Raw genomic sequence first — 17,599 nt, 5'->3', positions numbered from 1 at the left:
AGTGCAATAGGAATAATTAACCCAAATGTGACAAAGTCATGTCATGTCTTCTATGGTGCCAGCCGGAAGAAATGTAATACCACGATCCCCAAAGTGCGCATTCCGTATGTGACATCAGCTGACTGGTAAAGAGAATAGTACGGACATGTTGATTGGGTACGTCTCAAACACTCCTTAAACACTCCCATGACTCAAGGCCGTTTTGCGCAATCCACGGGGTGTCGAAAGCGCTTCTTACCATGCCCAAAATTGCTATATGACATTCCACACGCCCTCACCTCTTAAAACTGTAATATTATATGGAATTTCATTGGCCTATGACTATAACTAAAATCAAAATGTGCCGCCAAAAACAACACTGGTAGGCGTAAAATGAGTGCAGTCTCGTTTTCTCTGCCCATGCATGCTTTCTCTGACCGGTTCTGCACATACTGGTGGGGTTTGGCTCGGGGAGGGAGGGAGAGAGAGAGAGAGAGAGAGAGAGACAGAGAGGGTGGGCGAGAGAGAAAACGGGGTGTGGCTGACCCCCACACCCCACCCCTATACCCCACCCCACTCCCCCTTAAAGTCCCTTCACGCTCACACGCGCGCTGCAGCCGCACGCGCGCGTCTCTTCAAAGCCAAGTGGTTTTCATAGACGTCCAATTACACTAAGAGATGACATCTGGGGCAACTACAGCAGATAAATAAGGTGAGAGGAGAGACAAGACTCAAGTCACCTAAGAGAAACTCCAGATAGCCAGAGATCACTGCTGACAGCAAGAGAGAGAGAGAGAGACTCGCACACAAGAGAAACGCGCACACACACACACACACACACACACACACACACACACACACACGCACACGCACGCATAAAGAGGCAGAGGAGAGGGAGGGGGCCAGAGGAGAGGAAGCCACACACAGGAGGATAGAAGAGAGGCAGCGCAGGGCTGTAGCCCTCAGACTCCCAGAGACACGGACGGACACAGGAGAGAGAGAGAGAGAGAGAGAGAGAGAGCTCTACTGACACACACCACCAGAGAGAGAGAGAGACACACACACACAGGAGAACTCTTAGTCTCAGTTACACACACAAGTAACTTCAAACCAACTCTGGGAAAGAAAAGAAAAAACTCCAGAGAAAAGAAAGAAAGATAGATAGAAAAGGGGGAAACAAAGAAGGAAAAGAAATCTGGATTATGTGACAACTTTTTTTTACATTTTTTCTTCTTTTTTTTTTCGTTCTCTGCCTTGCGTGGATTTCTTTGGATATTTTATGAGAAGCGGCTTTGTTTGTTTAGTATTCCTCTCTTTGTTTACTGAACATCTCTTGGCTGTCCCTCTCATCGTCCACCTCTACACGGACAGGCAGCCCCATGAATGTTTCCGCCCCGCGGAGCCCGCACAGTCCATTAGGAAAACGTGTGTGAGTGGATCCTCGCGGCACTGCGTGCGCACCGGGGCTTGGATGCGAGAGTATTAAGAGCTGCAGCACATGTGTATGTATATGTGTGTGTCCTTATAGTTTGAGAAGACGAGCATGTGTGGTGGTCTGAGTGTGTATGTGTGTGTGTGTGTGTGTGTGTAAGCGTGTGCATGTGTGTGAGAGTGAGTGTTAGGGGAGTGAAGAGCGGTTGACTCGGGGAGGAGGAGAAGGGAGGGAGGGCAGAGGTCTTTGAGGCGAGCCCCCGGTCGTTCCCATTTGCGAGGTGATCTGAGTTATGGATGTTGACACATTCCTGTGGCACTGCTGAGGAATAAACAACAGTGGGGAAACTGTAGCGGTGGAATCAGCCACAGCACAGCGGCGCTGCGGGCTTCGCCACTATCACCTCCAGCTGCATCACTCTCGCCTCGCCTCGCTCCCCACGCAGTCGAGACCAGCGCCGTCAACCGTCCGAGGCACAGCTCGCCGGGGACAGACACCCGCCCACACCCCATCCATCAGCGCCAACCGCTCTGCCACAGAGACCCTCCCTGTGCCCCCACCCCCCCGGCTAACCCGCGGTACAGTATACCCAAAGGTCGCGGTCGTCGGGGGCCAACCTCGGGAGAGAACCAGCCATTTCGCGCGCCGTAGCTCGGACGCCTGCTGCTGCGGTCCTCTCCTCGGCGAGGCGGCGGTGGGTCTCCGGAAGGAGGAGGAGGAGGAGGTCGTGGGTCAGGGGGGGCCTCTCCCGCTCTACAGCCCTCTCCCTGCCCCCGCCGGCTCAGCATGCCATCCCAGCCCCCGAGCCTCTCCTCCACAGCGCTCCCAGCTCCACTACCATGTGTAGATGGACAGTGACACAAGGTGCACCGGTCGCCTGCTGGCCCTCCTCCTCCTCCTCCCGCCGCCTCCTCCTCCGCCGCAGCAGCAGACCTCCCTCCTGCCTCCTCTCCCTTGCCTTCCTTCTCCTGCTCGTGCTGGCGCTCGGGCCGTCGCCTTCCTCCTCCTCCTCGTCAGCCGCCCCCGCCGCCGCTGCCGCCGCTGCTGCTTCTCCGTCGCCGTCATCGGCGGCGTCGTCATCATCATCGTCGTCGCAGTTGCGTTCAGACTCCGAGAAAGACCACCACAACAACAACAATGCGCCTGCGGGAGGAGACAATCCTCGCTTTCGCGTCCTGCGTTCCCCCTCATCGGTATCATCGTCGTCGTCGTCGTCGTCCTCATCACCGCCTCCGCCACTGGCAGCGGTCTCTTCTGCGAGGTTGCCGCGGGCCACCAATGTGTCGTCGCCGTCGTCCCCGGCAACGGTGGTGGGACGCCACGTGCGGAGCAGCTACAACCACCTGCAGGGAGACGTGCGCCGGAGGAAGCTCTTCTCCTACCAGAAGTTCTTCCTGCGCATCGACAAGAAGGGGAAGGTCAACGGCACCAAGAGCGAAGACGACCCCTACAGTAAGTCCAAGCTCGTCTCGTTGAAGGCTTCATGGTATATCATGTGTCCCTCATAGAACACCTCTCAGGGAATTCTGTCCGCTCTGAGCACCGCAGTAAACACCTCTGTCTGTCCTCAGTAAAACGGACCTGTAAACCCCTCCGTCTGTCCTCAGTAAAACGGACCTGTAAACCCCTCTGTCTGTCCTCAGTAAAACGGACCTGTAAACCCCTCTGTCTGTCCTCAGTAAAACGGACCTGTAAACCCCTCTGTCCTCAGTAAAACGGACCTGTAAACCCCTCTCTGTCCTCAGTAAAACGGACCTGTAAACCCCTCTGTCTGTCCTCAGTAAAACGGACCTGTAAACCCCTCTGTCTGTCCTCAGTAAAACGGACCTGTAAACCCCTCTGTCTGTCCTCAGTAAAACAGACCTGTAAACCCCTCCGTCTGTCCTCAGTAGAACGGACCTGTAAACCCCTCTGTCTGTCCTCAGTAGAACGGACCTGTAAACCCCTCTGTCTGTCCTCAGTAGAACAGACCTGTAAACACCTCTGTCTGTCCTCAGTAGAACGGACCTGTAAACCACTCTGTCTGTCCTCAGTAGAACAGACCTGTAAACCCCTCTGTCTGTCCTCAGTAGAACAGACCTGTAAACCCCTCTGTCTGTCCTCAGTAGAACAGACCTGTAAACCCCTCTGTCTGTCCTCAGTAGAACAGACCTGTAAACCCCTCTGTCTGCCCTCAGTAAAACGGACCTGTAAACCCCTCTGTCTGTCCTCAGTAGAACAGACCTGTAAGTGTAAACCCCTCTGTCTGTCCTCAGTATAAGTTACAATTGTACTCGGATGGTCTACAGCCAATCTACAAACTTGCGTTGTAGATCTGCTATTTTTGTGACCCATTATAGGCAGAAGAAAAGAAGTAAACAAAACAACAACATATATATATATATATATATATATATATATATATATATATATATTTAAAACGTCTAACAAAAAAGCAAAAAAAATGGCAAATCTACAATCTCACAATGTGAGGTTGTATGTAGAGGTTGCCTGTGACGTTTTGAAAATGGGGCCTATAAGTGGTTTAATTGATTGTGATTGTCATTCAACCGCCCTTTGCCCCGGCTGGGTGTGCCCACATCCAAGGGGGTGGGTGGGTGGCAGGGCAGTATGGTGGTTAGATTGACCAGCCTGTAATCGGGAGACCCGCAATTAGGCCCCTGCACCCGCTGCCATTTTGTGCTGTCAAAGTGTCACCGAGTTCAAAGTTGTTGAACACATAGAGTGCTCATACTCTCTCGGTGTAAGCTGGTCTCAATAAGAGCATCAGGAAAGTACCAATATTTGGTATTTGGTGCAAAATACTTCCGCAAATACTTTATTTAATTTTTTTTAATTCACCGAAGAAACGATATAAAAAAGTCCAAAACAACCCCCAAAATGATGTTTCATGATGTTTCATCTTGGCCATCTTCTTTTTTTTTCATCTTTTTTCATAGCACTGTAGAAGAATACTATAGTGTGCTGACAAATTAATGGTCTGCAATGTGTCTCCCATTTTGTTTCCCCACTTCATTTGGTGCGTTTTCGGAGGAGTGCAATTGTTTCCCTCGCGCCATGAACATTAGGACCACATTTTTTAATGTGTCAGGCTGGTGAAGAGACGTTAGAGCGCTGTGTGCGGTTTGTGTTCCTTCTCACCATGTATAGAGACCTCCATACACATGCATGTGTAGAGTCCTGCATACACATGCATGTGTGTAGAGTCCTGCATACACATGCATGTGTAGAGTCCTGCATACACATGCATGTGTAGAGTCCTGCATACACATGCATGTGTAGAGTCCTGCATACACATGCATGTCATTTGTAGGACGTCTGGGACTAGAGTGTGATTAAGGAGGAGAGTGAGCAAGGTGATGGAGAGGAGAGTAGAGGAGAGGAGAGGAGAGGAGATGTATTAACAGAGATTGCACAGAGAACGTTCTTTCGGAGAAAACGTCGAGAATAAACGCATCATCAAACCTGACAGATATACTCGGCACGCGCAGCTATTTTATGTTAGGATTTACTTGTGGTGAAATGTGTAAAGTCCTGTTCAATTAAAGCTGCAATTCGTAACTTTTGTTTTAAGAGACTAAAACGTTGTTCTGATTACCAACATGTATGGGAGAGTATATTAATACAATATATAATATGTATGAGAGAGTGTATAAATTAATACAATATAGCTGACTGGTTACAGTTGGTCTCCCTGCCCTCCTATTGAGACGTTTGGATCGTGTGCTCGGGTAGGACCACTACTGGTTGACAAGAGGTATTGCACAAAATTCAAAGGGGAACATTTCCTCCCAAAAAAATCAACTCTCCGATGTACATGTAGCTCAACAAGTTGAAAATGTGCAGCTCAAATGGGGGACCCCAGATGGTTATCCAGGACATGGAAGGTATAGGCTATAGCAGTGGTTCCCAAAGTGGGGTCAGGGGACCCCCAGGGGTCCTTGAGGGATCCATTTGGTTCCATTTGTACTGTACACTGTCATAGATTGATTTTTACAATATAGATAGATTTTTGTGTGTGTGTGTGAGTGTGTGAGTGAGTGTGAGTGTGAGCAGTACCATGAGACTCCGTCATTTTGATTTTATTTTAGCTGGATGTGACTGTTTTAGTAGTCACTGGTTCAGCCAGGAACGTAAAACTGTAGCTACAGTATTTTTATTGCAGGTTTCGTGACGCGACAAAACGCACCGTGGTTCTCAGACATTCCTGCGTCAAGGATCACCCACCCCCCCCCATCCAAATTGATGTGTATTTGGCCACGGACCCCCATCTGAAAAGATGCCATGATGACCATAAGAGAATAACAAAATGCTGCATGCCATTCTTTAAAAACACTTTCCCTCCCGACACATAGACGAGGACTGTGAGGCTTGCAGTGCCACTCACCGTAGAAGAAGACATCCTGGACTTTATTAAATCGGGTTATAGGAAGCGAAGACCGTACGGTGGACTCCATCCATGTTGCTCCCTGGAAGGAAAGAAACATGCGCAATGGACCTATAACTAAGACCCGGCCTCTCCCACTTAGACACTCCCACTTGGACACTTTCCAGCCCGGGCTCATTCATTCCAATGTAAATATCATGGATTTTACACATTAAATACTGGTTCATTTTTGGAACCAGACCTTCAGAATCTCTTCCAAATCCGTCAACAAGGCCTGCCATATGCATTGGGAAAATGTATGTGCGTGGCATTTCTTTCATCACTCAGGCAGTAATGTTGGTCGGTACATGACGTGACATGTACAAGCATCCCTCCTTTCAGTGGCATCACGCCATCTGCTGGGCAGTTTGTGCCATATCTATGATTTGTGCATGTACAACTTCCTGGTCTCTATTGCGTTTCTTTCCTTCCAGGGAGCAACATGGAGTCCACCGTACGTCTTCGCTTCCTAACCTGATTTAATAAACCTTGAGGGCAACCAGGAAGTTTAGCCCCCCCCCCCCCCCCCCCCCCCAGCCCACTACAGGGTGGCTTCACTCTAGGCTGCGGTAGAACGGCGAGGAGAAGTTTTTGTCCGCGTGATGTAAGAAGAGGGAATGATAAGCTTTCAAACACTGGATTGTGGCTCATTTTATGCAGAAAAATGAGTAATAAGTGCGCGTGTGCAGATCCGTATGTAGGATAACATGCGAGTAAAAGCTAAAAAATTATAATAATAATTACCGGATTAAATGACATTAAAAAAGACAGATTTTTACATTCTGGCACAGGCAGGGGGCTGGAGAATAGACCGGATTTCCACGTTCCTGGCATTAATACGGTTAATTATTCAAACGGTGTGTGTGCTTGTATATCGTCACTTTTAGAATAGCCGAAGTATGCGACAGCGTTAAAGTGGTTGAAGTGATTTTGATGCTGCGTTATATTATATTAACTCGTCTTTCTTTCACCCCCCCCCCTCCCCCCACGAACCCAAGAACACAAGGACCACCGCTTTAAGCAAACACATAAGCGCAGCAAAGCACCAACACATTCTTGTCTCTTTCGTTTTACCACCATCATGCATCTTACAGTCTTCAACGCCTGGCAGCTGCCAAAACAAAACAATCCACATTTCTCTTCTGGGGTCCAGTAAGCTGATGGGGGGTTAATGCACAGTAATGGAGCGGGGGGGTAGAACACAACACAGTCTATTGAAACGTAACAGTAAAACCGTCAATGTTAGTTTGACTCTGAAAGTGTACAAAAAGTAACCAAATGTTACAAATTGATTAATTAACGCAGAGGAGTTTACAGCATTGGGTAATCGCATTTGGCTGGCTAATATATGTACGAGTATATTTATGATTACATTTATTTGATGTTAACTTGCATGGATTAATTTCCCCTGTTGCTGCTTTATATAACACTATCTGCTGGATTTGGAACAGTTTAACTCGTGACCCGTTTTGAGAGTCAAACAAAGTGAAAACATTTTCGGCTCCCTCAAATGCAATCACTTGTTCTTACTGTAGATGTGTATCAAAAGAAAACCTCATCAGCAACAACAGCCATATACTAAATATACTTTTATCTGCCTATATACAATCAGGTACTTATTATTTTATTTTTTACACACAAAGACGGCAAACGTTCATTATCAACAATGTTTCGTATGCAAAGTGTCTGGACGGATCAGGGTTTGATGTGTGGCCCATGTGTAACTGCAGTGATCATAGGGTTCTTTTTCATCACACAGCTGGGGCTACTTTTTCATCCCTAGACGCAGTTTCCCACCATTATTTGATGCTTCGCATTCACACAGTGATACCAAATTAAATAATTGATGACCATTTCCATCGTTCTCTTTTCCCCTGCCAGGCGGTCTGGGGGATTCAGTGCTGAGGGCTTCCAGATTACAAGCTCTTTCCTCTAAACCTATACACAGTGTAATGCACAGTGTTCATTTAACCAAATGGACCACTCACGGTCACGCGTCCATTTGGTTCCATCTGTACTCTCTGAGTAATGTGGGATATATAGCGGCCAAATGCATATTAATTTGGGTAGGCGCGATGCGACACATTGCGAGCTTGTTGATTGGCAATTTTTAAATGGCTGAAATGTATAGGGCTGGAGCGGACAATGTATGTTTTGAAAGAAATTATCAAAAAGTGTCTTATCATCGTACCATCATCTCATTCTGCCCAATCGGAATTTGCATCCTCACCTTCATCTTCGATGTTCGTGTTACGCAGTGTTTGACACACAAACACTCAACATTGTCCATTCATTGTCTGGCATTTAATGTTTGTGTTAGGACAAAATGTGTGTTTACACACGCACGCACGCACGCGCGCGCGCGCGCGCACACACACACACACACACACACACACACACACACACACACAGACACACACACACAATGCATGTCAAACTGGGCGTCGTTGAGAATCTCTGCCAGAGCCATAGAAGTCTTCTCTTATGGGGGGTCCGCGGGATAATTTATGTCAATTTGGGGGGTCCTTGACATGAAAAGGTTTGGGAACCACTGATTTACACCACTGCTCCCCCCCCTAAATGCGTTGCATGCTTCTCTCTCTCTCTCTCTCTCTCTCTCTCTCTCTCTCTCTCTCTGCGTAACAATCTTTCCGACCAGCGGTGCTCAACCTTCTCTGGACCAGGGCCCACTTGGACGGCTCCAAAGTGTCCACGGCCCACCCATAATGTCTGACCGCGTATTGCTCGCGATAAGTGGTCACGTGGCGTCAGATGGGTGCAGGCTGTGTGCATTTTCAGAGCATGTTTATTCCATCATTTTTATACAGAGAAAAATCACACCCGTGTGAAGTGAGGGGCGCTCTTGTTGTCGTATACATCATCCAATTAAAAAGAAAAAATATATATATATATACTTCCTCATGAATTAATTTGTCAACTTATGTTATCTTTTAACCATGACACAAGGTTTCTTTTTAAAAAGGCATTCGTAGAATCGGCCTCGCGTCTTCAGGGGTTCAAATGGAAATGTTTCTGGGCAGTCATTTGGGGGCCCATGATGTGACCATGTGGGCAGGTTGAGAACCCCCTGTTTGGCACGGTGCATGATGGGAAGCAGCAACACGTGCCGTAAAGTACAGAGCTGGCATTTAACCCATTCTGACCTGAGATCAGATTCATACGAGGTTTCTATTGGACAACACACTGGTCTTGATTAACCCATTCTGACCTGAGATCAGATTCTAAAAATGTCAGTCATTCTTCGAATTTTTCAAAAATAGCAGACCTACAAGCTCGTATCGCGCCACTCGGTGGCGCGATATGAGCTTGTAGATCTGCTATTTTTCAATAGGTAAAGCATAACATGATGCTAAACACCAAAATGGGTGCCCGGTCAGAATGGGTTAACGTTCATAAAGTGGACTTTATCACTTATTCAGCCGCCGACAGTACGTACATAATACGAATGTACACGTGTCATAGTGTGTATCGGCCTGTCCATCTCTGGGGTCGTACAAGCTGCCTCCTGCTGAAAGAGAACATGGGCACACACACACACACACACACACACGAGTGAGCAAGGAGAGGCCAGTTTTGCACATGGCCTCCATATGGCAAAGCCCATTTTTATTAGGGCTTGTGTGTGTGTGTGTGTGTGTGTGTGTGTGTGTGTGTGTGTGTGTGTGTGTGTGTGTGTGTGTGTGTGTGTGTGTGTGTGTCATTCAGACACCAAGGCTCTGCCAGACATGGCTGAAGGAATTTCAATTAGCGTCTCTCCCCCCCCCCCCCCCCCTTGCCTGCAGCCCTCTCTATCACATACACACACACACACACACACACGCACAAATAAACATACAGAGTACACAACTTTTCTTTGAGGCTGCATTAGCATGTAAGATATATCCCCAATTTAAAAGGTCATGCATGGCTTTAAAGAGACTGTCCAGCAGATAAACTGTACTCTGACATTCATCTGAAAACCCTCTGAAAAACGAGTGTGTGTGTGTGTGTGTGTGTGTGTGTGTGTGTGTGTGTGTTTGTCGTGCGTTCGTGCATGATGACGATGCCATAGGCTTTGCACTAGGCCATATTTCCTTTTTTGGCTACTCCTCCTACATTGTTGAACATGAAAGTGGTGACGTGACGACGGTCTGTTTGTTCCATAAACATTTACCCAGATAAAGGGTATTATTAACAGGAGCTTGTGCACGACGAAGGTGTTTCAATTTCCTGAAAAGTGGTAGTAGTTATTTCTACCTTCCAGAAAGTACAGATGTTCCAACATATTTCAGACTCAATGGCCAGAATTATGAGGGGTTGATGAAGGGGGAGAGAGTTGTCTGTCCGTGCCCTATACAGTATTCGTTATTGTACTGTGAAAACGGCAGATCTAAAAGCTTGTAAATGTGCTATTTTCAAAATGCTTGGAGATATACAAGAATACTTTGGACGGCACACTGATAAAGCATTACACTTGTTTACCACAGGGGTCCACCATTTTCAATTCATCCGAACATTTAGAGACGTACAAATATTCACTTCTATATTAAAAGCATGCAGGAAATAATGTAAGGAGGTAAATAGGGAAATTAAACATACTGTAAGGGGGAAAGGGGGTGGTTATATATTGGATATATGTGACCAGATTTGACTGAGAGCCTGCCATCGCGCAAGTTCCAGCTTTTCACCAGAGGAGAAAAACTTTTTTTTTCAGAAAATGAGTTAATAGCAAAGGCAGACTCTCCACATACTAGATCATGTCTGAAATAGGTGTCGGAGCTGGAATTGACATGTAAATATGAAATAAATGCTTAAACATGTAGCTAGGTGTAATGTTAGAGACCACATAAGTGAACCTTTCAAGCCCATTTTCTCAACTCGCCGTTTTCTGTAAGACATTACTCTATAAGCCATATCCACAACTGGTGGGTCAAACTGAACAACCAATATGTCAATTTGAACCTATGATTCCCTGCTTTCACATGACATGAAAAAAAACGGAAATTCAAAAAATACAATGGCAGTCCCTCCCTCAGTCAAATTTGGTCACATATTGTGATATACTGTCACTGAGTGCAATTTGTGCATGTACGTATACACGTGTGTGTGCGTGCAGGGCAATCATAGAAATGAGTTTGCTTATGTTCGCACTAATCTGTCACCTCACATTAGTCAGGCTGGGCAGTATAAAATGAGCAGAGGTTAAACAACGTTCTTTCCAAAAACAACACTGAGATTCCAGTCCTTCAACTCAAAGGACATGTATATTAATAACGTGTCATATTATTTCTTTTGTAATCTTTAGACGATAATCATGACACCTAATTGTCTGGAGGATCCTGTGCACACATGCACCGTTGCGCGCGCGCACACACACACACACACACACACACACAGAAAGTGGAGACGGAAGATCGCGAGTGAGAGATAAACCCAAATATAGGGAGAGAGAGAGAGGCTGCATTTGTGAAGGCATTTGTCCGTTTCCAGTACGTTCTCTCTTGTTTGTTTGTGTTCATGTGCAACATGTGTCCGTTGCCTTTCTCCCGTCTATCCCCCCCCCCCACCTCCCCCCACCTCCCCCTCCTCTCCCTCCTCTCTCTCTCCCTGGCGTATCGTGTTGTCCTCTTCAATAAGCTCACATACAGTGGGGGTGAAACCTAACCCTGGGTCCCTACGTGTCGCTCCCTTTCACCATCCATCTGCTGCGAGTTGCGCTAAAAAAAATAAAAGTCTCTGGACTTGGAAATAATGGCCCCCGAATTCCAGCGACGGCTGAACTCTTGTCGGATGTGTCAGATGTGTCAAATTGCAACTATATAACAACAAAATAAAAGCCCCCCCTCCCCTCACAGGCCACACCACCGCAACCAAAATAATCACCATTAGATGCCGTTCTTGACTGCTCTGTGCACGGCAGAATCCTGCATAAATGTTTACAGGATACTGTCACACACTGTTCATGTGCTATGAAAGTCACAGTTCATCAGTCCTAACAGTTCTGGGCACGGCCTCCTAACAGGTGGACATTTGGACCACAATAGCGCATTTACACAGTGCAAGCTCGCAACGTGTCGCAATTCAAGGTGCATTGCCGTGTGAGCTTGTAGATCGTTCGTGCGCGCAAGGCGGTTGGTATGCTGATCGGTCAGAGATTAGCTCTGGACACACACACACACACACACACACACACACGTCATGGCACTAATGACACTCGGGCATCGGAACTGGGAAACTAAGTACATGTAGGCCTACTCAAGCATTGTACTGAGTATTGCATTGTACTGCAATGTAGAACTACTCCGACTCACACGTTTATTTGAGTAAGAGTACTAAAGCATTGGTATCAAAATGTACACTTAAAGTACCTAAAAGTGGAAAGTACTCATTATGTATCATTTCCCATTTCACAAGTTCAAAATGTATACAAATGTTTTGAGTAAAAGTATAAAAAGTACATTTGGATCTGAGATGTAGTGGATGTTGGAGATACTGACTTTACAAAACAACTTCTAAATTGTACTTAAGTATACAGTACTTAAGTACACGTCCTTACAGTTACTTAAGCTTTTAGATGCAGTTGCTTGTTCAGGGGAGACGTTTCCAAATCAGCGTCGTCATTATGACAGATTTGATTGAGGAGATAGAAGAGAGGCGCCCACACACCCCGAGCCTTTTCTAATCATGTTGTCAAAGATCAGGGCAGTACATCACATGGGGGTCAGGGCCTGCTGCGTGCGCATGCGTGCGTGCGTGCGCAAGTATGCGTGTGTACCCCACAAATAAGATTAAGCCAATGGCCATCTCCAGTATTTTATCCTCTAACTTCGCGAGGCTCCACTCAAGGCTGCAGCACTCACGGAATTAAAACCCAAATTCTGCACGGCATTATGTGATTAGCATCGATAATGCTGCAGCGAAACCGAAAGGCTATACAGAACCGTCCTTGTTTTCTCCCCTGCGTACGACATGGACCGTCACATCTCGTTTGCAAACAAACGGATGAGGCAGAGACACAAACGGACATGTGTTTGCAGTTTGCCTGTGCCCATGTGTTTCATGTGGCTCAATTAGGACGGGGTTGTGCCAGCTTTACAAAACAACAAAAAAATGGTTGTGATTCTTTCTGAGTGTGGCCCCAAAAAATCTGCCACACTCATTTGTTCGTGTTGATAAACATTGTGTGAATAGTTCACTGCAAAAAAACCTTCCCTTTTTCTTGTGGGAAGGGCTTGTAAAATGTACCGTTTTATTGACATATATACATTCAGGAGTGAGGAGTGTGCAGTAACAACTGCAACATTATCGATCCCAGTCCGGAAACTTTGTTTACGACGGTCAATTTGAGGTTTTGTAAAACGGGGTGAGGTGGCAGGGTGTTCTGTGCGGGAACAGTATCACCGTAGAAATGGACGGTATACGCGTAGTAGGTGCTTTCTCTTCCTGAAAGCCGTGCCATTCGCCCTCCATCGGCCAGTCTGTCAAGCCTGATTTGTACTTAATCGCACAGCGTTACATATTAGGCGTGACTTAGGCATCTCACTTTCCTTTTCTCTTGTCCTCCTCTCGCTCCTTTTCTCTTCCTCTCCCACCTTCTCTCGCTCTCTCTCTCCCCCTTGTGCCCTCTCGATCTCCGCTCTCTGTCTCTCTCACACTCTCTCTCTCTCTCTCTCTCTCTCTCTCTCCCTCTCTCACCCTGTCCTCTCTGCTTGACGAGCCTATTAAGAGTTCTCATGGGAAAAGGTAAGAGTGTGCGCCATAAAAAGAGAGTTATGAGGAGGCACTGGATGCGGCAGAGGTTAGTGTCAGCGTTGCTTTTCATTCTATGTAACCCTGACATCTTCATGGACTTTCTTCTCCTCCGCGGCCATAAATAAAGCCTGTGTGCATATGCCACTGCCGCTCAAGGCTGTTTAAACTCTTACCGAAGATAATAACCATAATATTTGCGACAGACAAGTTTGAAAATTAAATGAGTATTTAAGCGTATTTTGAGAGTTACGGCTCGCACCAGGTATAGTGGAATTACTGGTGTGTAACTGCTAGACGCCCAAGGGTGTTGTAATTTCATTGACTGGAAAGTGTAACTGTCTGGAAACAATGCCGCTGAGAAGGTCAACACAATCAAAGTGATCAGGTTCCCCTCAATCTGGGAACCGATTTGAAAAAACTCAGAAACAGAAACTCTGTTAGGCTCCTGCCGTTTCTTAGTCCACTTCCTTCCGGGTGCTTCTGTGTTTATTCATACTAACAACAACACGACATGTTTGGGGCAGTGGCGCTGAGAGATTAGGGTTCACCCTGATATTGAAGTTCTCACGCAACATATTATGCGCCATTAGGTTAATATAATGTACACCTTTCACCACGTTCAAACTACACGGAAACATTTTCAAACGGTTAAATGACGGCAGACACTGCATTTATATAATATTATGTAAAACCTTGTTTAGAAGTGATACCACCAATATCCTGTAGAAACACTGTATCAGGCTTGGGCCGCCGCGGCTGAGCGGTCCAGGCACCTTGGCCGGCAGTCCGGCCTGACGGCGTGCCGCGAGTTCGAGTCCCGAGCCCGTCAGCCCTTGCCACGTGTACCCCCCCCCCCCGTCTCTCTCCCTCTTTCCTGTCACATTACTGTACCCTATCAAATAAAGGCAAAAAGCCATAAAGAAATATCTTAAAAGAAACCCTGTATCATCATAATTATGGACTTAAGAGTCACTTATGTTTTACTAGTATACAACTAATGGGGCTAAACCCAACAACATGTTTGGGGGCGAGCGTGTTTTCAAAATGGCAAAATCAAGGACTGCATTAGGCCTGTGTATGTAAAATATTGCGGAGAAACAAAGTAAACGCAGCACATTGGACCAATCTTATAATCCCACACAGATTGTCACATAAATTTCACTAATGAATCCCTGTTAACTGAAAGATTCAGTCCAGGATCGCACTTGATTTGAGTTTGAGAAAGGAACACCTCGTTACAATGGTTTGGCTCTGTACCATTCATTCCCCAAGACTGTCGGGGGATGTGCAACACTCCTATCGTGTGCTGTCGGGTGGGAACCTGTTACTGTTCACGGTTCAAATTCAAAAATGGTATTGCAATGCAATGTTGAGCTTGTAGATCCGCTATTCTTTCTGTGTGACACAGTATTCTGATCATTAATCATATCATAATATGAGCATTGATTTAAGTGTGGCGATAAGAGGTTTGCCTGATGATTGTATTATGGATACCATTTGTATATCCGTACATTTGTAGCTTGGTAATGGTGAGATCAGTACTCAAGTGACATCTGGAATGTATAGTGCATTGAGTTTCTGAAAGGATATGCCGAGAGGTTGTTCATTGCCTTTTGATCTAACAAATGAAGACCTGAGGCCGATTCTACAAATGTCTAAACGGTTTTCTGAAAAAACGTATGTTGCTATATCGGTGCTTCTCCAAAATGGTACTAGTCCATCCTACCCGTTCGGTACTCTGGCTTTTATGCCATCCCGCATACGCACACACGCGCACATCCAGTCCTATTTGAAAGCCATGTGGGGCTTGCGTATCCGCGCACCCTGGTGTGTCATTGCTATCAATATTGGTTCTTTCCAAACACGCTGTACAGTTTACGCACGCAGTCAATTCCACGCATACGCGCGCTTTGAACAGTACACAGTAAAAGCACACGCAGATGCAGGCACACGTGCGTCTCGTCAACACGTTGTGGTCCATGTGTTTTGTCCCACACACACACACACGCACGTACACGACCCGTCACATCGTCACATCGCGACCACGCACGCACACACACACAAACTTGTGAGACTCGTCTGCATAATTGTTAGACGCACGCACGCACAACCCATGGCCGTGTCGTCGCTACACCAGCCTTTACAAAGTGTGCGTATGCGTCGAATTTACTGCACATGTACGTATGGCGCATTTGGAAAGAACCAATTGATATCAATTATACCGGCTACACCAGGCATGCGGATAACGTAAGACCCTTGCGTGCATCACGTGCACATTCTTGGTGTAGCCCGGCCGTTATTCAAAATCGAATTGTTGGAATAAATCGCTAGGAAAGAAATGGACACAAAGCCCTAAACAAGTCATCCCTTCCCCACAGCCCTCCTCCAGCCCAGTCTCAACCCCTCCATATCAGAGTAAAAACAACATGCTGCTATTTAAGTTCTCAGCTTTATTCCTCTGGGTGGGGAAGCGCAGGCCGTGGCCAGCGATGCGCATTAACGGTAAAAACTGCGGTCACATACGCTAATAAACGGCGTACAATTTGGGAAAGTGAAAAAGGGGCTTTGCAGTTCGATGCATAAGCTATACAAGTGATCAATGGCCGTCTGCAAATTCAGATCCATTGTTCCAGGCACCGAGGAGTGACAGAAAGCTCTTGATGACAGACATCTCTAAAGTTACACCATTTGGCAGCCGACCTCCCCCCCCAATCTCAAAATATTTTGTTCCCGGGACCCCCCAGAAGCAAAGATTTGAATTGCCAATGTTCCTTTTAAAAAGTATAAAGATTTGCACATATTTTCAAGATTCTTCAAAAAGCTTGTATACAGTATCTGCTATTTTTGAATAGCCAAAGTATACAATGTGAAAGGAGGGACATCCGCACACTGCCACTTGCTAGCTCAGAGCATTTTATTGAGCAACGTTTCGGTCTTGCGACCTTCCTCAGGCTTGACTAGCCAAAGTATAAAATAATGGTTGAAATCTGTTCAACTCTGTTCAAATCTAAAACGACACGGCATTGCTTTCCCGGGTTTTAATGGATTCAACTTGACATCTGAAATCCATATAGCACATGGATATGCCGAGACTTAGGATGTTCATTGTCTTTTGATTTATGTTGGGATTCAAGCTTACAATTGAACGTGGCCTCCTGTAACACTTTCAGCTAGTTATTTTCAGATTGTCAATCTGACCTTGTAATATCGGCTGTAATGAAAATCTTGCCAACCTCTCTTCTTCTCCTCCCCAAACACCACCCCTCTCTTCTCCTCCCCGAACACCACCCCTCTCTCCTCCTCCCCAAACACCACCCCTCTCTTCTCCTCCCCGAACACCACCCCTCTCTTCTCCTCCCCGAACGCCACCCCTCTCTCCTCCTCCCCGAACACCACCCCTCTCTTCTCCTCCCCAAACACCACCCCTCTCTTCTCCTCCCCGAACACCACCCCTCTCTCCTCCTCCCCAAACACCACCCCTCTCTTCTCCTCCCCGAACACCACCCCTCTCTCCTCCTCCCCAAACACCACCCCTCTCTCCTCCTCCCCAAACACCACCCCTCTCTCCTCCTCCCCAAACACCACCCCTCTCTTCTCCTCCCCGAACACCACCCCTCTCTTCTCCTCCCCAAACACCACCCCTCTCTTCTCCTCCCCGAACGCCACCCCTCTTCAGCACTATTCAGAGATCCCTCACATTTGCATGCATGCGTGCACACACAGAAGTGCAGTGGTCCAGATGTATGACTAACCTTTGACCCCATTACTCAGAGTACAGGGTCATCTACGGAGCGTGTGTGTGTGTGTGTGTGTGTGTGTGTGTGTGTGTGTGTGTTGCGTGCGTGCGTGTATATGTGTGTGTGCAAGAGCGTGGCAGACAGAGAGATGAGCGGGGCGTGAGTGGGTGAACTTATCTGGACAATCATATTATCCGCACACAAATAAACCACAAATAAAAGACAACATTTCCATTTCCTCACAGGCCCACACAGATACTTCATCCATACGGT

At 46.8% G+C, this 17,599-nt stretch overlaps 1 protein-coding gene across 2 annotated transcripts in view; it reads left to right on the top strand.

Moving 5' to 3' along the window:
• Nucleotides 1–837: 837 nt before the first annotated feature.
• LOC308309816 (fibroblast growth factor 10-like) overlaps nucleotides 838–17,599 on the top strand; it is a 36,020-nt gene continuing 19,258 nt past the window's right edge. For both annotated transcript variants that reach the window (XM_080755732.1, XM_080755733.1), the window contains exon 1: nucleotides 838–2,863. In XM_080755732.1, the coding sequence (XP_080611858.1) occupies nucleotides 2,251–2,863 (613 nt within the window). In that variant the 5' untranslated portion in view covers nucleotides 838–2,250. The remainder of the gene's footprint in view (nucleotides 2,864–17,599) is intronic.

Source organism: Protomyctophum bolini (genome assembly GCF_963924005.1).
Source record: "Protomyctophum bolini genome assembly, chromosome: 22".
NCBI lineage: Eukaryota > Metazoa > Chordata > Actinopteri > Myctophiformes > Myctophidae > Protomyctophum > Protomyctophum bolini.
Note: the sequence above shows the minus strand (reverse complement) of the source record. Positions and strands in the feature narration are given on the sequence as shown.